The sequence below is a fragment of the Alnus glutinosa genome, chromosome 1 (genome assembly GCF_958979055.1).
Source record: "Alnus glutinosa chromosome 1, dhAlnGlut1.1, whole genome shotgun sequence".
Classification (NCBI taxonomy): domain Eukaryota; kingdom Viridiplantae; phylum Streptophyta; class Magnoliopsida; order Fagales; family Betulaceae; genus Alnus; species Alnus glutinosa.
The window spans coordinates 26,117,644-26,139,983 of NC_084886.1; the positions used below are offsets into that span (position 1 = coordinate 26,117,644).

Here is a 22,340-nt window from a genome sequence, read left to right on the forward strand (position 1 = left end):
TAGCATTACATAGGCTTTCAGACCTCTTCTTGTTAGGGGCTTAATGGCGACCTGAACTAATCCCATGTGGATAAAGTTGTGGCATTCTCTTCTATGTCGCTTAATGGCTTCTGGGCTAAAAAGCTGCATAACTCATGTTCCTTATTGAGAGCATAAACTTGCTCTACAGTCTTGACATGCTGTTCAGTCTTGAACGATGTCATAGACCACTTTTTCCTGTAAATTTCTTTACTAGGGACTTTGGGTATGTTCCAATCATTGACATCAATGAAGGAATCCTCATCGTGGTACTCAACGTGTTCTTCGTTGATTACCTCTGGAATCTCAGGGATCCTAGTGGATCTAGAGCTTGTTGATGAGCTAGATCTGAACAATCTATTCATCTTTGCAAGTTTAGGGTTACCTGACTTAGACTTTTACTGTTTCGGTCTCTCTACCGCAAGACATCTCTCTATTACACTTCATCTCTGTTCTCCAACTAGGTTTTCTAGGTCATACGTCTGTGTCCTATCCATGTGTCCTCCCGACTTACTTGGCCTTCCTTCGGCTCTCGACTACGCTGACGGCAGTGTCCTTTTCCTATTAGCCCTAGAATCTTAACAGAGAGTGGTATAACAAACAAACTGAAACAATAGCAGAACAAGCAGGAATCAACTCAACACTTATGGCTCTGATACCAATTGAGGGCGGAAGCAGAGAATGGGGGATTTAGAAGTAGAGTGTGGTGGTAGTAGTGTGGACAGAGTGATGGTGAGCATAGAAGAAGATAACTCAAGATTACACATTGAGTTTGAGGGATAATGTTAGAATATTTATATTATTCTATAGGTTTATTAATTCCCTTATTTAGGCTAGAGTTTCTTGTTCATCACTTGTAGTCTCTTTATAAATATAGACCGTAGTAATACAATTTAATATACACTTCAAGATGTAGCTCTACTTGTTCTCTAATTCTTTTTATGCTCAATCTCTTTCATATTACATTTCCAATGATATGTTTTTACAATTTTTTTTTTTTTTTAAAAAAATTCTAATGTAAAATAAGGGTAAAAACTATTTTTTGTGTTTTTAAGAGTGTTTTGTGTTTGAGTTCTTTGTTAATATTTTTATTTTAAGAAGAATAAAAAAAAAGAGAGAAAATTTTAACAAACGAATCCCGCGAATTATAGTGTTCTTTTTATACTAAATAAATTATATCAATTTCTCTCTTTCTTCAAATTGCTTAGGAAAAAATAAAAAAAATAAAACTTTGACTCCTTTTAACATGGATTTAAATTTAAGAGAGTAATATTACTCTTCGTACTTATTTATCACAATTATTACACACCGATTAACAAAACGTATCTTAAGTAATTGATAAAAAAAATTCAATTATAATACATCACATCAACCAATATAAAGTAATTATCATAAATAGATTTGAAGAGCTATTTATAATTGATTGATGTGATGTATTATAATTGAATTTTTTTTTGTCAATTACTTAAGACGGGTTTTGTTAATAGGTGTGTAATAATTGTGATAATTATCATAAAATAATTCAATAGTGCTTGCTCGTTCCACCGCTATGTTGACCACAGTCTGAGACGTGGTTGACCTACTGGATTAGGATCCTTGTTATTAATTTGGAGGACTCTCGTTCAGGGTTGTTTTTTTTGGATGAATTTCAGCCTTTCAGGGTTGTTTCCAGTTTGGTCATCGATAAAAGCGCGTGAAAGACAGCCTAAAACTTCAGATCGTTTACATGGAAACCTGTCGGCTGTCGCATCTCTCAAGCACAAAGAAAAATACCTGCCGACTTTTTATGCAAATTCTCCCTCCCCTCTCCATTGAGACGCGTTGCCGCTTCCAGTGGGCAGTGGATCCACTTGTTCCCATTTTCGTTCACATGTTCTTATAATTTTCTAAATTTAGAATTTATAATTGGAAGGCTGCTTCCTTGTATGAGTCATATATATATAAACAAATTACAAAGTGATCGATCGAGGAGAAGTAAACATTTGAAAAACAAAAAGATAAACTTTACAACGTACGTACACATTTCAATATTTAAATTACACCACATACAAGCACCTGTCTTTGACTTCAGATATATAACGTTTGAATAGAATCATTTGTATTTGCTTCTACGTGTTATCTTCAGCATTTACACTAGCAGAGGATGAAGTGGCTGGAAGTTCTCTACGATGCTTCAAAAGATTTTTACTTGCTCACCAAATCTTTGTGTTGATTTTATTTTACGCTTTGTAGGATTTGTGATGATTAATTGTTAGAAAATAAATGTGGGAGAACTGCATAATTCTAGAAAAAAAAAAAAAAAAACAATAATAAAAATCTGTGTGAAAATATCTGAACTCTTGAACAATAAAACGAATATGAATTTACCTCTCAAACAAATATTGTCCCCACTTACAATGGCGGAGTCAAAATTTTAGGTCAGGGGGTCAAGATTTATTTATTTATTTTAATGAATGATCCTGCTGGTGTAGGCTTCAAATTGGTTTGGGTTTGTTTTGATTTGCAGTTTTAAGTAATTTAAAAACAGAAAATAATTTGAAAATGTTATATTTGAAATCTTGATTTATAAAAGGAGTTTCATGTTTGATAAAATTGTAATTTAATACTTAAAATTGAAGTTTGATATTTAAAATCGTGCGTTTAAAAAAATGTATTCCTTCCATACGTCATGAAAATACATTTTTTTTTTTTTTTTTTACGTTTTCAAACTGCATTTTTTTTTCTTCTAAAAACAAACTTTGAAATGATGCATTTTTTTACAATTTTATTTAAAATTCCACTTTTAGCGTGCAAAATTGTGGTACCAAAGTGATTTTAGAATCTCATATTTGGCTTGGTAGTAGCAAAGATCCTCCAAAATTTTCTTTTGTTATTTATACCTTACCCCTTAAAAAAGAAGAAGAAGGATTTAGAACTGCATGTGTATCGACCTTGTTCAGGACCTTCAGGTTATTAAAACAAAGAAAAATTACAGTTTAACCTCTCAAATTACCACCCGTTTTGCATTTAGCCTCACAAAACTGCCAACACTCCAACTCTGGCCTCCCAAACTACCAAAACCTTTGAAAAATGTCCCATTTGATGAAATATTCCCATATTACCCCGGTCACATGTCATTTTTTAATTATAATATATATATATATATATATATATATTTAAAATAAAAAAAACTAAAAACGAAAATAAATAAAAAAGTAAACTAAAAAAAACTTAATTTTTTTTTTCAAAAAAAAAAAAAAGGAAAATGGGGTGGCCGCACCACCTCCCAACCCCCTTGGGGTGGCTTTCGGACCACCCCAAATGAATTTCGGGGTGGCCTGAAAGCTGCCCCTAGGGCTGGGGGGTGGCGCGCGGGTTGGGGTGGCCCGCGAGCTACCCAAGAGGTAGCTCCAGCCACCTCTACGGGCGACCCCCCTCTCACCTCAAAACATCATATTTTCTATTTTTTTAAATAAAAAATAAAAATAAAAAATTAGTTTTTTAGTTTTTAATTTTTTAATTTTTTTTTATAGTTTTTTTAATTGAAAAATAACACGTGGCAGGGGTAATATAGAGGTATTTTATCAAATGAGACATTTTTCAAAGGTTTTGGTAGTTTGGAAGGTCGAAATCGGAGTGTTAATAATTTGTAAGGCTAAATACAAAATAAGTGATAATTTGTAGGACTAAAATGATATTTTTCCTTAAAACAATTTAAACAAAAGGATCAAGTCAAACCGTCAAAGTATCAAACATCACATACAGCCCACTAGCTCAGCCCAGGGTGCTCTTTTTTTTTTTTTTTTTAGAAAAATATATTAAAACATAAAAACTTAAAATAGAACACTCTCGATTAGTCTCGAACTATAGTCAAAAAAAAAAAAACGAAAAAGAAAAAAAACGACACTCTCGAACTCTTCCCTATTCACTCTTCAGTCTCACAAGAAAAAAAGAAAAAAAAGCATCACCAGCAACACAAGATGCCCTTATCAGGTGCCCTTTGGATCAGCCCTGCAAGCCAACTTCAAGAACCCATTTCATTATGATAGGAACGTTTTAGAGATTGTGAGCTACGGTCAGATCGATCGGGTCCGAGGATTTTGTCGCAGGTGTTATTTCTTTGGTTCCCAGAATCCAGTGAAGGCGATTTGGGTGGCTGGATATACCCAGCTCCGGTGTATATACGCCGCCGAGTTGTATGTTGGGGAGGAAGGTGGATTTGTTTTCGTTTGCTTTCATGTTTGTGAATTTTTGGAGCGTTTTCGCATCTAAGTTGCTCTGTTTTTGTAAATATTAAATTTATTTTTGGGAGGATACGTGATACTTTTTACTTTAAATAAAAAAACTCACTGCAATATAAAATTTTTTTTTTTCACTTTTTCATATAAATTCTTTCTACTTTATATTACATCAATCACTTTTTACTTTTACTAAAAAAAAAAATTTCACCCAAAAGAAGGAAAGGGAAGGGGAAGGGGTTACTAAACGGGCCTTTGTCTTCGTATCAGGAAAAAGTGATCCTAAGTTTGAAGTCAATTTCCCCTCTAGCTTATTAACGTGTGCTGCACGGCACGGCCGACTTCATCCGTACGTTCCACGTTCCACGTTCCGTTTGCGTGAGGCCACGTAAAGCCTGACTCATGCGAGTACATTAAAAACCAATTGTTGCAATCTCTCTCTCCTTTTCAAACGTTCAAACCATAACGCAGCCAACGCAGAAGCCACAAGGAAATTTCAACGCAACAACTGAAACGTAACTATATATAAACGCAGATGCCTTAATACAAGTCCATGCATCCAACGTCTTTGACTATTTTATCCATTTGGCTCCAAATATATCCCCATAAATCCATTATTTTTCAATATCCTACATATATATCATCTTTACAGTACGCGTACTGAAGCCTTTTTCTTTTCCCCTGAGCCATCTTTTATAGCGATCTGCTTCTTTTAGTACTCCCCTTCCCCTCTTGTGCTTCCCAAAACAATGGCTACTAGCATTATCCTATCAAACTTGGAGCGCATTGAGTATTTACTTCATGCACCAAAAACCCTTAGCAAACCCAATAAGAGATGGCACTCCGCTTTTGTCACCATCTATTGTTCTAAAACTCTACTATCGTTTTTCAATGTCTCTCTACCCGAAAAGAAACGTTTTGAGGTTTCAAGCCGTCCATCTTTCGCCATTGTTGATCTCAAACCTAACAAAAGCTTCCAAATTGATCAAACTAGTCTCCTTCAACTTCTGAAAGAGAAAAATGTTGACACGCTCCAAAACATTGGAGGGGTTGATGGAGTGGCATCCAGTCTTGAATCCAATATTGATTTTGGTATTCAAGGCGATGCTGAAGATATTACTCGCCGACACGAGACTTTTGGCTCCAACACATATGAAACACCGCCTACAAAGAGCATCTTCCATTTCATAGTGGAAGCCTTCAAGGATCTTACCATTTTCATCCTTTTGGGCTGTGCAACTCTTTCTCTTGCTTTTGGCATTAAAGAGAAGGGAATCAAAGAAGGTTGGTATGATGGTGGAAGCATATTTGTTGCCATACTTCTTGTCATTGCAGTTTCTTCCATAAGCAACTTCAGGCAAAACAGACAATTTGAAAAGTTATCCAAAGTCAGCAACAATATCCAAGTTGATGTTGTCAGAGCTGGGAGGCGTCAACGTATTTCAGTATTTGAAATTGTGGTTGGGGATATCGTTTGCTTAAAGATTGGAGATCAAATTCCAGCCGACGGGCTATTCTTTGACGGCCACTCATTGCAAGTGGATGAATCCAGCATGACAGGGGAGAGTGACCACGTAGAAGTAAATTCCAGTCATCCATTTTTGGTTTCTGGTACTAAGGTGGTCGATGGCTATGCTCGCATGCTTGTCACTTCAGTTGGCATGAACACAACCTGGGGCGAGATGATGAGTTCAATCAGCCGTGACACAAACGAACAGACACCTTTACAAGCTCGCCTCAACAAGTTAACCTCATCAATAGGTAAAGTTGGTTTGCTAGTCGCTTTCCTAGTTCTCGTAGTCTTGTTGGTTCGCTACTTCACAGGAAATACAAAAGATGACAATGGAAATAAAGAATTCAATGGCAGCAAGACCAAGGTTGATGACATAGTGAATGCTGTGGTGGGGATTGTAGCTGCTGCAGTTACTATAGTTGTGGTTGCAATTCCAGAAGGTTTGCCATTGGCCGTCACCCTCACACTTGCTTATTCCATGAAGAGAATGATGGTTGATCAGGCAATGGTGCGAAAGCTCTCTGCCTGTGAAACCATGGGCTCTGCCACCACCATTTGTACTGATAAAACAGGCACTCTCACGCTCAACCAAATGAAGGTGACAAAGTTTTGGCTAGGGAAAGAAACTTTTGCAGCAGGTTCTTACTCATCAATTGCTCCATACGTTCTTGAATTGGTCCAGGAAGGAGTTGCTCTGAACACAACCGGTAGTGTTTACAAGCCTAATTCAGGATTTGAAATCGAGTTCTCAGGTAGCCCCACTGAAAAAGCAATTCTTTCATGGGCTGTTCTGGACCTAAACATGGAAATGGAGCAACTGATGCAAAGTTGTATGATTCTTTTCGTTGAAGCATTCAATTCCCAGAAAAAACGAAGCGGAGTCCTTATGAGGAGAAAGGTAGACAACACAATCCATGTACACTGGAAAGGTGCTGCAGAGATGATACTGAAGATGTGTTCAAGTTACTATGATGCTTCTGGAATTGTAAAAGAGCTGGATGATGCTGAAAAGATGAAATTTGAGCAAATTATTCAAGGTATGGCAGCTAGCAGCCTCAGGTGCATTGCATTTGCGCATAAGCAGGTTTCAGAAGATCAAGAAAATGAGCAAGAACATAAAAAGCTAGAAGAAGATGGTTTGACCCTATTGGGACTAGTGGGACTTAAGGACCCATGTCGTCCCGGGGTGAAGAAAGCTGTGGAAGATTGCCAATATGCTGGTGTGAACGTTAAAATGATCACTGGAGACAACGTTTTCACTGCAAAAGCTATAGCCACTGAGTGTGGGATACTCAGGCCTGGTCAAGACATGGTCAGTGGAGCAGTAGTAGAAGGCGTGGAATTCAGAAACTACACACCAGAGGAAAGATTGGAGAAAGTTGATACAATTTGTGTGATGGCAAGGTCCTCTCCCTTCGACAAACTGTTGATGGTAGAATGCTTGAAACAAAAGGGACATGTGGTTGCAGTTACTGGCGATGGCACAAATGACGCACCAGCACTAAAAGAAGCTGATATAGGACTTTCGATGGGGATTCAAGGCACCGAGGTGGCCAAGGAAAGCTCAGATATTGTCATTTTGGATGATAATTTTGCGTCTGTGGCCACAGTTCTGAAGTGGGGAAGATGTGTCTATAACAACATCCAGAAGTTCATCCAATTTCAACTTACCGTAAATGTTGCTGCCCTTGTGATCAACTTTGTGGCAGCAGTTTCAGCTGGTGAAGTTCCACTAACAGCAGTGCAATTATTGTGGGTGAACTTGATTATGGATACGTTGGGTGCTCTGGCTCTTGCAACAGAGCAACCCACCAAGGAGCTGATGGATAAACCACCCGTGGGGCGGACAGAGCCACTTATCACCAACATTATGTGGAGAAACCTCTTAGCCCAAGCTTCATATCAAATAGCTGTCCTCTTGACTCTGCAATTCAAAGGTGAATCAATCTTTGGTGTGTCTGAGAAGGTAAACGACACCTTAATCTTTAATACTTTTGTTCTTTGCCAAGTCTTCAATGAATTCAATGCAAGGAAGCTCGAGAAGAAGAACGTCTTCAAGGGGATACACAAGAATAGATTATTTTTGGGGATCATTGTGATAACCATTGTTCTTCAGGTGGTCATGGTAGAGTTTTTGAAGAAGTTTGCAGATACAGAGAGGTTGAATTGGGCACAATGGGGTGCATGCATTGGAATTGCAGCACTATCTTGGCCAATCGGTTGGATTGTCAAGTGGATACCTGTTCCACAAAGACCATTTCTTAGCTACCTAAAGATGAAAAAGATATGACCATGGGTCTGCCATGAGCTTTTCTTCAATATCTGGGTTCTCATTATAATTCTTTAATTCTTTCGTTGTATAGCTTATCATTATTATAATTATTTAGTTCTCTCATTGTATAGCTTATCAGATATGTACGTATTGATGTCATATTTTTAATAATACAATTCTTTTCACTTGGTTTTTATCATTCATGGAGGGTAGTTTCAATATCTTTTACGAATGGCTGCCTGAATGCAACTTGTAGTTATAATCTCGGACAACTCTGTCGCCTTTTATTAACAGAAAGCCAGAGGCAAGTACAAAACATAACTTATATTTGGGAAGACTAACAACAATCACTACAAGTTTTACAAGAAATTCGAACAAACATAAACATATCAACTTCTACTTCCACTTCCATTTCCACTCAATTGGATTCAAAGCAAAAAAGTTTACTAGAGAAATTCAACCAAACACAATAAAAATAGTTCAAAAACATAAAACATAATAAAAACAAAATGAAAATATGATAATCCAATGAGCTTTAGAACAAATTCTACACCACTCTCATTTGGTCTTCAAGCAAAATCCTACGGAGAAAACAACAAGAAAGCTTATAAACTTAACATAATAATATCAAGGTACGAGCATGTACAAATTACAAATGTGCTTGAGACAATTGTATTGTAATTAAAATATCATGACAATTTAAAAAATGATAACCTTCTTCTAGGCAAAAGAGGATTCAATGCATAAATTTGAAGGTTGATTGTGAGACCTATCTTAATAGGAGTGAAAATACGGATGCCGATGTAGTTATATTATTAACAATATTTGCATCCGTATCCACATACTGCGGCTATCACTTTTAAATATCCACATCCACGTGGTTCTGAAGGTTATTATCTGCTATCCGCATATGTGGTAGTGGGCCATTTTGAATTACTATCTAAATCTATATGCAAGCTTAAATAAATTAAGATTTCACTTGTTACACAGTTCATGATTATCAGCCGTAGATGATCATTGTTTCATAGAGTGATCATGATTTGAATTTCTCAAAGAAAAGAAAGAAAAGAAAAGAAAAAGTAAATGTAGTAAGATATGACTTTGAGATGATAGTAAAAAAAAAAAACCAAACATAACCTAAAAACCTTAAACTTACCGAATCCAAAACGACGTCGATTTAGTGAATTTAATTAAATTTATATTATATATATGTAAAGAGAATGCAGATGCAATTATTAACCGCATGTGCAAACCCTAAAACCATATCCGCATCTGCATATGCGGATAGCAGTTAGGTGCGGATACAGGTGATTATTATCCGTCCGTATTTACACCCTTACCTATCTAAAAGTTTGAGTTAAATAAATAAATAATGAAAATTAAATTTGATTTATAAGTAACTAATTGATAAAGAGCTACCAACCCAGCCAACCCTAGAGCCTTGCAAAGGAGATAGATTGTCTGGGCAGTGCAACAATGGCGAGGAGGACAGTGCGGCGACGCCTGTGAGGGGTGAGGGTAAGTAAAAGCAATAATTTTTTTTTTTGTGGGTAAAATAAAAGGCAACAATTCTTTCTTTTTTTTTTTTTTTTTTTTTTTTTTTTTTTTTATGGGTAAAATAAAAGACAATAATTCTAATTTTTATGGGTAAAATAAAAGGCAATAATTCTCTTTTTTATGGGTAAAAATATGAAGGATGCAAGTGAGCAAAAATGCTTTTTATGAATAAATAGAGCAAAGTGAGGATAAATAGAGATATTATTCCTTCAGACAAAAAAAAAAAAAAAAAAGAATAAAAGAAAAAAGAAAAAAGGGTAGCGAGGCTGGAGAATATAGTATGGATATAAGAATCCTAACTTTTGCTCTGAAATCTCTTAATGCATTTGAGCTGAAGGAGAAGACCTACATGAACAGAGAATAGAGTTTGAATTTGTATTGTATTGGCTTAATCATTTACAGTGTGTTGATGCACAAATATACATGACATGAGTATTCTAATTACAGGAATAATTCCATAAATCATGGGCTACAGTGTGTTGATGCACAAATATACATGACATGAGTATTCTAATTACAGGAATAATTCCATAAATCATGGGCTATTGAATGAGCAATATTATTGATATGCCTTGTGTGGTCTTGTCTGTTTCCTTGTAGAGAAGATTGTGGACGTTAAGGCTTGACAGCTTTGTCCATTTCCTTCTGTGCATGATTCCAGGTTGTGCATGCATTTATTTGAGAGAGCTTGCCTTGTGAGGTTGATTGCATGAGCTGGAGAATTATACTGAGCGGAAGTATTGTGCTGTGAATCCGGGATTGATATGCTCTGATGCTGAATATCTGTAACAGTCTTAATAGGCCCCTTCAATTGAAGCGAAAGTTCAATGATGCTGAGATTGTCACGGAGACTAGTAAAGCGGGTGGATATAAGTGGTTTAGTAAAAATGTCGGCCTTTTGATCTTTTGTAGAGATGAATCGGACCTCCAAAGCTTTAGATGCCACCTTGTCACGTACAAAATGGAAATCGATTTCGATGTGTTTGGTCCGAGCGTGGAACATGGGATTGGCCGTGAGATAAGTGGCTCCAAGGTTGTCACACCAAAGGGTGGGTGGTTTGAGAAGGAATACACCAAGTTCTCGAAGAAGGGATTGGAGCCATTGTAATTCAGCAGTAGTGTTTGCAAGTGATCTGTATTCGGCCTCTGTGCTAGACCATGAGATTGTGGCCTGTTTGCGTGAGCCCCATGAGATAAGATTGGAGCCTAGGAAGAGGCAGTAACCTCCAGTTGAGCGCCTGTCGTCAGAGCATCCTGCCCAATCGGCGTCAGAGTATGCATTGAGGTGAGCAGGGGAGTTGCGTCTGAGGAGTAAGCCATAGAAGAGAGTGTGCTTGAGGTAGCGCAGTATGCGTTTAACAGCTGTCCAATGTGGTATGGTTGGACGTTGAAGAAATTGGCACACTTTTTTTACTGCAAAGGACACATCCGGCCGTGTAAGTGATAGATATTGTAAGGAGCCGACAATGCTGCGGTAGAGGGAGGGATCATGGAATGCTTCACCATCAAACCGAGATAATGTCTTAGAAGAAGACATTGGGGAAGTCATGGGCTTGGCAGATAACATGTTGGATTTCTTGAGTAAATCCAGGATGTATTTTCGTTGAGATAGGAAGATGCCGCGGGGGTCGTGCAGGACTTCAACACCCAGGAAATAGTTGATGGAGCCAAGGTCTTTGATTGGAAAATCACATTGCAGCCTTGAAATGAGTCCATCAATTAGAGTGGCAGAAGGGATGGTTACCAAAATGTCATCCACATAAATGAGGATGAAAATTGTGGATGCACCGTGGCCATGGATGAAGAGTGATGTATCAGCTTTTGAGCCATGAAAGCCCAACTCAATGAGTCGATTGCTGAGGCGGGAGAACCAGGCCCTGGGGGCCTGTTTTAGGCCATACAGTGACTTCCGGAGATGACAGACATGGTCCGGGAAGGAAGGGTGAATGAACCCAGGAGGCTGAATCATGTAGACAGATTCATGCAAAAAACCATGTAAAAATGCATTTGTTACATCTAATTGTTTTATGGACCAATTGGCTGAAACTGCAATGGAGAGGACAGTCTGAATTGTGGTAGGTTTGACTACTGGACTGAAAGTGTCACCATAATCGATCCCCGGTTGTTGCTGAAACCCCTTGGCGACAAGCTGGGCTTTGTAACGTTCGATGGAGCCATCGGATTTTCTCTTCAGTTTGTATATCCATTTGCAACCGACAAGGTTCATGTGGGGTTGTCGAGGAACAAGTGTCCATGTCCCGTTTTGGAGGAGGGCATTGATTTCAGTAGTCATGGCGGTTCGCCATTCTGGTAATTTGTTTACAGCTGTGAAGGAAGTGGGTTCATCATCCGGTGTTTCCATTTCTGTGAGTAGAGCTTTTGGCGGATATGGAACTGTGCCATCTGTAAATTGACGTGGCTTGTGAATATTTGTTTTGGATCGTGTCTGCATGGAGTGAGTGCCTGTAGGTTGTGGCACTATGATTGTGCTGGGGACATCTACCACAGGAGGAGCCACATGTTGATCAATGGGACAGGTAACTTCCTGAGGTGGAGGGGAAGGTGACGGGTGGGAGTTTGGGTTGGATTCGGGTAGTGGGGAACAGGGTACATGTGGGGAAAAGGAGTGATGTGAGGGATGCATGGGAGGGGGTGTGCGTGTCATGTGTGGTGAGGTGGTAAGTGGCATGAGAGAAGGTAGTGGAATAGGTTGAGATGAGGGAGGTGCTGGGGATACAGGGGGTACCTTGAAGGGGAACTGAGTTTCGTCGAAAACAACATTTCGTGATATGTAGATTCGGCCAGTTGGAAGATGAAGGCAACAGTACCCTTTGTGTTGGAAACTATAGCCAAGAAAAACACAGAGGTGAGATCGAAAATCAAGTTTGTGTTTATTGTAGGGTCGGAGATGTGGCCAGCACGCACACCTGAAGACTTTCAAGAAGTTATAGTCGGGTGGTTTGTTGAAGAGGAGTTGAAATGGTGATATGTGTCGAGTGACAGGAGATGGTAGTCTGTTTATGAGAAAGGATGCGGTTAGGAACGCTTCTTCCCAGTAAGTAAGGGGCATGGATGTGGCTGCGAGTAGGGAAAGGCCGGTTTCAACTAAGTGGCGATGCTTACGTTCCACGGATCCTTGCTGTTGGTGAGTATGGGGACAGGAGAGTCGATGAGAGATGCCTTGTCTAGAAAGAATGGGATTAAGGGCTCGGAATTCTCCTCCCCAGTCAGATTGGACAGCTTTGATTTTGCGATCAAAGAGATTTTCAACATGCTTCTGGAACTGGATAAATATGGAAGTGACAGTAGATTTTGTAGCAATTGGAAATAACCATACAAACTTGCTAAAATCATCAATAAAGGACACATAGTATTGATTTCCATTATTTGAAGGGAAAGGGGATGGACCCCATACATCAGTGAAGATGAGTTCCAAACAAAGAGGGAGACAAATGAAAAGGTAGAGCATGGCTTTTGCCCATGCGACATGCAGGGCAAATAACCATATTTTTATTCTTAAAAAGAGCAAGGTTGTGAGCTCGAACAACTTGACTGACAATACGGAGTGAGGGATGACCGAGCCTGCAATGCCATTGGTCCAAGGGAGCACGTTCACCCAAGAAGGCTAAGCGAGGAGGAGGTGGGCTTGTGGGGAATGTGTAGAGGCCGTCCTTAGTCCTGCCTCGAAGGAGGGTAGTTCCTGTGAGCCGATCCTTAATACAAAAGAAGAAGGGGTGAAATTCAAAATAAACATTGTTATCACGAGTGAACTGAGGAACAGACAGAAGATTTTTCTTGATCTGTGGAACATGGAGGAGATTTTTCAAGATAAAAGAGATATTATGGTAAGTTAATTTGGTGGTACCAGTGTGGCTGATTGGGAGTCCCTGTCCATTGCCAACATGAAGTTGATCCGATCCTGTGTAGTTATCCGCTTGCATGTTGAGATTGGCTATATCTGTAGTAACATGGTTTGTGGCACCAGTGTCTGGATACCAGTCATAATCACTGGTGGGAGGACATGCTGAAGTGTTGAAGGCCTGCATGTTAGGAGCATTCTCATATTGAAAAGAATGGTCAAACCTGTGATAGCATTGGAGGGCAGTATGCCCTAGTTTGTTGCAGACTTGGCAAATATTACGGGGAGAGTGGTTGCTGGATGAAGGAGAGGAATGAGATCCTCTAGGACGACCAAAACGGCCACGGCTTTCTTGAGCACGGTTGGGATAATTGTGGCCTTTGTGAGATGGTGCACCACGGGTAGATCCAGTGGATTGAGAGTGGGCACGGTTGGATCCCTTGTTCTTGGGAGAGGATGGCCGTGCAGTTGCAACATTAGCTGAGGGAAAAACATTTTCAGCAGTCGTGGAATTGTGCTCCAAGCGCATTTCATGGGTGAGGAGGTGAGCATAGAGCTCTTAAAGGGACATTGGGTCCACTCGGGTGGTCACTGAGGTGACAAAGGGATCAAATTCAGATCCCAAGCCTGCAAGGAGAAAGGAAATCAAATCAAAGTCGTTGAGTGGTTGACCGGCTGCAGCAAGAGTGTCTGCCAGAGACTTGAACTTCTGAAAATATTCTGTCACAGAGGAGCCTCCTTTTTTGAGTGTGGCTAGTTGAAAATGAACCTGCATAATTCTGGCTCGAGAGTGTGAGGAGTATAGGCGTTCAAGTGCATTCCATACTTCAGAGGAGGTGGAATAGGCCATGATTTGGGAGATGAGGTTTTTGGATATGGTGGACACAATGGTGCTGAGGACCATTTGATCTTGTTGAAGCCAAGTGAGGAAGTCTGGATTGGCAATGGTGGCAGGGGAGTCAGCTGATGGGTTAGGGTTTGGAATTGTTTGTGGAGGTGGTTGGATGGTGCCAGTAACAAAACCATAGGCATTTTGGCCTTTGAGGTATGTAACCATTTGCCATTGCCAGGAGAGATAATTATCACGGGTAAGTTGAGCTGTTACCCTGTGATGAAGGTTATTGAAAAGGGAAGCAGGGGAGAAGTTGAGGTTGTTGCGTGGGGTTACATCAGGGGGTGCATTGGTGGCATTGGTGGAGTTGGTAGGGGAAGTTTCGGTGGCCATGGCTCAGCAGGATCGAAAAAAAAAAAGACTTGAGTCCTTAGAAAGGCTCTGATACCATACACGAACAGAGAATAGAGTTTGAATTTGTATTGTATTGGCTTAATCATTTACAGTGTTTTGATGCACATATATACATGACATGAGTATTCTAATTACAGGAATAATTCCATAAATCATGGGCTATTGAATGAGCAATATTATTGATATGCCTTGTGTGGTCTTGTCTGTTTCCTTGTAGAGAAGATTGTGGACGTTAAGGCTTGACAGCTTTGTCCATTTCCTTCTGTGCATGATTCCAGGTTGTGCATGCATTTATTTGAGAGAGCTTGCCTTGTGAGGTTGATTGCATGAGCTAGAGAATTATACTGAGCGGAAGTATTGTGCTGTGAATCCGGGATTGATATGCTCTGATGCTGAATATCTGTAACAGTCTTAATAAGACGGAGTGGACCCAGTGGACACGGAAACTTGTCGTCGACTAAAGCCTAAAGGGGAAGGTGAATTTCCTTCCATGTGGGTACGTACTTCCTTCGTGCTTAAGATCGAGATATATCCACGCAATTTCCTTTTTCTTTTGCTCCATCTCTGTCATCGAGGAAGGAAGGAACAGACCAATTCACGCGCAACCCAATCTTCTTGTCAATTTATTCACACAGTCATTCAATTTCTACTTTGATCTATGACAACCTACTACAAAAAACCCTACAATTGGACGCGTGTCTACAGTACCGGTTACTGTAGACACGCGTCCAACTAGCCACGTGTCTTTTTGACACCGTGGCTAGTTGTATAAACACCCCAATTGGTCGCGTGTATAAAATACACATGTCCAATTGGACACTTGTATTAAATACACACGTCCATATGTTGCCACGTGTAATAAATACACGTGGCCAACTGTTATTGTTTTCCAAATATATATTAAAAAAAAAAATTTGTTTTGTGTTCATTTTTTTTTAAAAAAAAAAAAAAAACTCCTTATCTTATTAACTATATAAATTTGTGAAATTACGGTGTACATAGCTTATACACATAAGGTTATGTTTTAAAGCTATATGCTATATGTAAATTCTATACTTGGAGTTTATGTTTTTTAGGTTCCTTATTTATATATATATATATGGTATACTGATAAGTACGTAAACCAGGGGCGGAGCCAGCCCCCCCAATTTGGGAGGGCCAAATTGAAAAAAAAAGTTTTGGGGAGGCCAAAATTAGAAAAAATAATAAAATTTGGGGCAAAATTTTAATTTTTTTTAATTTTTAATTTTTTTTTTTTTGGGGAGAACCTTGGGGCTTGGGGGGGCCCAGGCCCCCCCAAGCCCCAAGGTGGCTCCGCCCCTGACATAAACCCTAACCTAATTTACATATTGTACTATATGCATAATTAAACCAAATTTGGTGCTATATATATAATTAAACCAAATAGTTCAAATTAGGGTTTAGTTTTGTACACCATCTACGTTTAGAAACAAAAAAAAAATAAAAAATTAAAACATAACAAAGTTAAAAAACCTATAATTAATACTATATATATAGATATGCATGCATGTAAACGGTTTAGAAACTATATACATTTATAATGACTTGTATATATGTACCCTAACCTCGTTATTTATGGCTATATATAGTAAATGCAATTATTTTAAGGATTTTGTGCTACATAATAAATTAAATACTTATGGTTTAGTCCCTTATATAGTACACACACTTAGGGTTTATGGCTATATATAAAACATACACTTAGGGTTTATGGCTATATATAGTATATACACTTAGGGTTAGAGTTTATAGCTATATATAGTATATACACTTAGGGCTAGGGTTTATAGCTATATATAGTATATATACTTAGGGTTAGGGTTTATCAATATATATAGTATATACACTTAGGATTAAGGTTTATAGCTATATATAATATTTACACTTAGGGTTTATAGCTATATATAGTATATACACTTAGGTCAATGGCTATATATAGTACATATACTTAGGGTTAGGGTTTATGGCTATATATAATATATACACTTAGGGTTAGGATTTATAGCTATATAGCTATATAGCTATATAGTATATATACTTAGGGTTAGGGTTTATCGATATATATAGTATATACACTTAGGGTTAGGGTTTATAGCTATATATAATATATAGGGTTAAATACATATTTGCCTCATGTGCTTTACGACCTTTATTTTTTGCCCCCTCAGTTTCACTTTTTATCAAATTTGGTACCTGTGGTATATGAAAAGACGGAAATGGTACCTCCGTCTGATTTTCCGTCCAAAACTAACGTCCACCCACGACATTTTCTATCATGTTGTTGTCTGGATGTTGTTGGAAATGATGTGTAAAGAATTGGGTTCTGGGCTTCAAATTTTTAGGTACCCAATGACGTGGGTGGACGTTAGTTTTGGACAGGAAATCAGACGGAGGTACCATTTCCGTCTTTTCATATACCACAGGTACCAAATTTGATAAAAAGTGAAACTGAGGGGGAAAAAAATAAAGGTCGTAAATCACAGTGGGCAAATATGTATTTAACCCTAATATATATATACTTATGGTTAGGGTTTATCGCTATATATAGTATATACACTTAGGGTTAGGGGTTTTAGGGTTTATAGGTATATATAATATATACACTTAGGGCTATGGGTTATAATTTAATTGATTTTACATTTTATGAATAATAATGTCAATATAATTTTCACGTGTCATTATTGTACACTTTTAAAAATAACATTAAATCCTAGATTGATTATAATAAGAATTTTTCGATATTATAGAAATTCGAATGAATTTGGCTTATGTGCTGTTATAAAAAACTACAGTATATTTACCCTAAATTTGTATGAGAAAGATTGTGATATTAAATCTAAACAGTTGGAAAAATGAAAAAAAAACTATAGTGTATATCTTATAGTTTTTTTACGGCGTTTAAGTCGAATTTTATTCAATCAAGTTAAAAAGAGAATCTCCTCAAACAATTAAAAAATTAAAAATTAAAAAGCTAAATGTTGATTTTTCTCATTCTTTAAAGAGAAATGTTTAATTTCATTCTCTTACACATCTCTTATCCATGTTTGTACAAGAGATGTGTAAATCGATAATTGAATTTATGTACTATATGTGGGTTTTATAAATACAATATTAAATTTTTCAACAAAAAAAAAGGGAATAAAAATGATATATATATAGCCATATACACTTAGGATTAGAGTTTATGGCTATATCAAGTATATGCACTTAGGGTTAGGGTTTATGACTATATATAGTACATACACTTATGGTTAGGGTTTATAAATATATATAGTACATACACTTTGTGTTAGGGTTTATAGCTATATATAGTACATACACTTAGGGTTAGGGTTTATGTACATATATAGTACATATACCTAGGGTTAGGCGATCATGTACATATATAGTACATACACTTACGGTTAGGGTTTATAGCTATATATAGTACATACACTTAAGGTTAAGGTTTATAGTTATATATAGTACATACACTTAGGGTTAGGGTTTATAGCTATATATAGTACATACACTTAGGGTTAGGGTTTATGTACATATATATTAAATATACCTAGGGTTAGGGTTTATGTACATATATAGTACATACACTTACGGTTAGAGTTTATAGTTATATATAGTACATACACTTAGGGTTTATGTACATATATAATACATACACCTAGGGTTATGGTTTATGTACATATATAGTACATACAATTACAGTTAGAGTTTATAGTTATATATAGTACATACATTCAGGGTTTATGTACATATATAGTACATATACTTACGGTTAGGGTTTATAGCTATATATAGTACATACACTTAGGGTTTATGTACATATATAATACATACACCTAGGGTTATGGTTTATATACATATATAGTACATACACTTACCGTTAGAGTTTATAGTTATATATAGTACATACACTTAGGGTTTATGTACATATATAATACATACATCTAGGGTTAGGGTTTATGTACATATATAGTACATACACTTACGGTTAGGGTTTATAACTATATATAGTACATACACTTAGAGTTAGGGTTTATGTACATATATATTAAATATACTTAGGGTTAGGGTTTATGTACATATATATTATAGTATATACGTACACTTAGGGTCGGGTTAGGGTTTATATATTTATATGTATAATTTTTACTTTTTACAAAAAAATTAAAAATCAGTTTTACAATTGGAGACTTATAATAAAAAAATTACACGTCTCCCATTAGGGACGTGTATATTAGTACACGTTCCTAATTGGCCACGTGGCCACCTGCCTCGTGGCCAACATTTGGCCAGGTGCACAGCGCGGGACAATTCCCGCGCGCCACCTGGCCATTTCTTTTAAATATATATTTTTTTAAAAAAAAAAAAAATTTTAAATGGGTAAATTTAAAATTTAAAATAAACAGCGCGGGACAATTCTCTCTCTCTTACTCTTACTGTCTCTCTCTCTCTCCCTCTCCGTCGACGTCACCGGCCACCTCACCGACCTCCGCGCGTCCGGCTGTTCCTCCGGCCAGCTCACTCACTCACTCACTCTCTCTCTCTCTCTAACCCAAACAGTACCGGCCTTTAACTCCGACCGGCGATTTAATCACTCCGGTCGTAACCTCTCTCCATACATTATAACAAAGTCTCCCTCTCTCTCCCTCTCTCTCTCTATCTCTATCTCTCTCTATATCTATCGCTCTCTCTCTCTCTCTCTGAACTCCGGCCTGCTCCAAACACTTCGGTGAGCTTCAGGTCCGGACCTCTCTCTCTCTAAATATCTCTCTGTCTCTCTCTCTCTCTGCATCTCTCTCTCTCTGACTTGTGTTTTTCTTTTGTTTTCTTTTGTTTTATTAATTTTTTTTTCCAACAATGCAGGTACAAAATCCTTAAGAAGCATAAATTACACCACAACAAATATAAGGAGCATAAATTGTGAGTAATTTTCCTTTATTTTTGTCATTTATTTTTTTCCTACAATAAACATGGTACATTTAAATGTATTTGTTTAAAATATGTTCCTATTTGTTTTAATATTTTCTAATAATAAACGTGGATTTAGCAATTAATAGTGGACAGTTTTTTTTCCCCATGCAATGCTACTGATTTTGTTGGGTTTGTATATATATTGTTGTGTTTTTTTTTTTTTTTTAGTTTTTTTGTGGTTTTGCAAGTGAAATATGAGTACGTTTTTTGTTGTCTTTTTTTTTTGATATATTTTACTGTACTACGAATATGGTTTTGCATGGGAAACCAACGATTACAAATTGACTGTCCACTTTTTACTTCATTATTCGTATTATAAAATTTACAATATTATTTTGTCACTTTAAACGTTGGTGTGAGGAGAAGACATATTTTTTCTAAGCATTCAGTACAATTCGCCTTAACAACAAAATTTAAAAAAGCAACATAAAATCAATATATGCATTTTACATATGGTCGACATATACAAATTCATAAAAAATCCAAATATGAAAAAATAAATTCTAAAAATGGTTCACATATACAAAATCACCTTAAAATAAATTGTGGAATTGTTTAAAATCAAATTTCAACAACCATGCTGTACACTCTATTTCAGCATTTTTTTCTACAAAAATAATAACATAGTTTAATTGTACATTTGTGTTGCTATTATCCTTTTTGACAAATTTTTACAAAAATGATTTTCAAACAAACTTTCCCTCATTTAATAATAAAATGATCGTACCCAACGATTTCAACGAAAATTAACCTCAATAATTATAATCAATAAAATAAAAATAAATTTGAAACAAATTTGCCACCGTCTACCATTTACAATAATATATGTTATTAAGCAATTCATAACAAAGGTCTAAACCCTAAACCCTAAACCCTAAGGAAAAAAAAAATTAAAAAACCCTAAACCCGTAAGAAAAAAAAAAACCCTAACCCTAAACCCTAAAAAAATACAAAAACCCTAAACCTATAAGAAAAAAAAAAAAAAAAAAAAAAAAAACCTAACCCTAAACCCTAAACACTACAAAAAAACCAAAAAATCCTAAACCCTAAACCCTACAAAAAAAAAAAAAAACCCAAAAACTATAAACCCTTAAAAAAAAAAAAGAATTACAAAAACCATAAACCCTTAAGAAAAAACAAAAACCCTAATCCTAAACCCTAAAATAAAATACAAAAACCCTAAACCCTTCAAAAAAATTAACCCTAAACCCTTCCAAATTATAAAAATAAAATAAAAAACCCTAAACCCGTAAGAAAAAACAAAAATCCTAACCCTAAACCCTAAACCCTAAAAAAATACAAAAACCCTAAACCTACAAGGAAAAACAAAAAAAATCGAGAACGACAGGCCCGACATTGATCCGATTGAAGCTCCCGTGATACAATGATTGATATATTTATTGTTGGTACAATTCGCTTGAACTCAATACACTTTTTTTTATTTGCATAAATTTAATTGTATAATTTGCATATTCATTAATAATATATAAAATACAAATTTTAATTAATTTGTCTACATATGTTCGCAGGTATCGATGGACCAGAGACCCCCTCATTGTGCATATCGGGCACCCCGCCCACTCGTGCCCCCCATGACCATGCCCACAGATTCGACGGTATTATATACTGCGGCGTGGCCACACCACCCAGATGCCGCTTATAGACCATTGTTGCTGGGTACAGTGGCCGTGCCCACGTCAGATCACGGGCAGACCGGCACAACTGGATGTTCCAGTTCTCCATATTCAGAGCTGCCGACATTATCTCAGATAGGGTTCACCCCACCAGGTAACGTGGCTCGATGGTGGGTGCGAGAGGGGATGGGGCCACATGGTTATGCGCCGTACTTTCCGTATACATATACTGGACCTATACCATGTGGATCTGATAGTGAGACACAGAATGATAGGTTTCCTCTGCCACAGACCGGGGAGATGCAGATGCCGGTTGTGGGGTTGGGACAGATGCCAGCACAGGCAGTGATGCAGGGCCAGATTATGGGGTTGAGACAAATGCCAGCATCGGCAGTGAGTCAGGGCCTGGGGCCTGGAAAGAGCCAGGTGCCTTTATCTGGGAGAGCCAGATGCCGATATCTGGAGAGAGCCAGGTACCACTTTCCGGTGAGAGTCAGATGCCAGATCTGGGGGGGAGCCAGATTCTCCATGAGGGGGACATTGCGATGTTGGGTACCGATCAGTTGGCCCCCGATAGCCTCCAGGATATGCTTTCAGATGATGATTAGCAGCCTCCACCAGCGGGAGGGGTTGGCGAGGAGGTCGCAGGCGACCCAGGACATACAGATTGACCAGATTTGGTTGATGGGTAAGTACATACTTAGACATCCTTAAAACTCATATTATGTTACCAAAAATAAATATTAAGTTTTGAAAGAAAAATAAATTGAATTTACAATTTGTTGATATAATTATGTTTTTTAGTGTTAATCAATTAAATGTTGTATATTTTTTCATTAGGGTACAACCCAGACGGAATCATATATTATGAGGTGATTAGGGACCTAGAGAGAAATTGGGTGCTCCCGAGGGGGAAGAAGGTTGTATTGCAGTACAATGCTATTCTACAACCTGTAGGACGAGCCTGCAATCGTTTTAGGCGGGCTGAGGGCTTGGTTATCAGGAGCGGGTCCTACATACATATGCGAGACG

General features: G+C 37.5%; 1 protein-coding gene and 1 non-coding gene across 2 annotated transcripts; one reads left to right on the forward strand and one right to left on the reverse strand.

The window, feature by feature from the left end:
• Positions 1–4,902: 4,902 nt before the first annotated feature.
• Positions 4,903–8,216, forward strand: LOC133877960 (putative calcium-transporting ATPase 13, plasma membrane-type). Its single transcript, XM_062316427.1, has one exon. The coding sequence runs from the start codon at positions 4,985–4,987 to the stop codon at positions 8,036–8,038; it is 3,054 nt and encodes a 1,017-aa protein (XP_062172411.1). The 5' UTR covers positions 4,903–4,984; the 3' UTR covers positions 8,039–8,216.
• Positions 8,217–13,964: 5,748 nt separating this feature from the next.
• LOC133859004 (small nucleolar RNA Z247) lies at positions 13,965–14,103 on the reverse strand. The gene has a single exon (XR_009898672.1). It is a non-coding gene; the product is annotated as a small nucleolar RNA Z247 (small nucleolar RNA).
• Between the last annotated feature and the right edge of the window lie 8,237 nt (positions 14,104–22,340).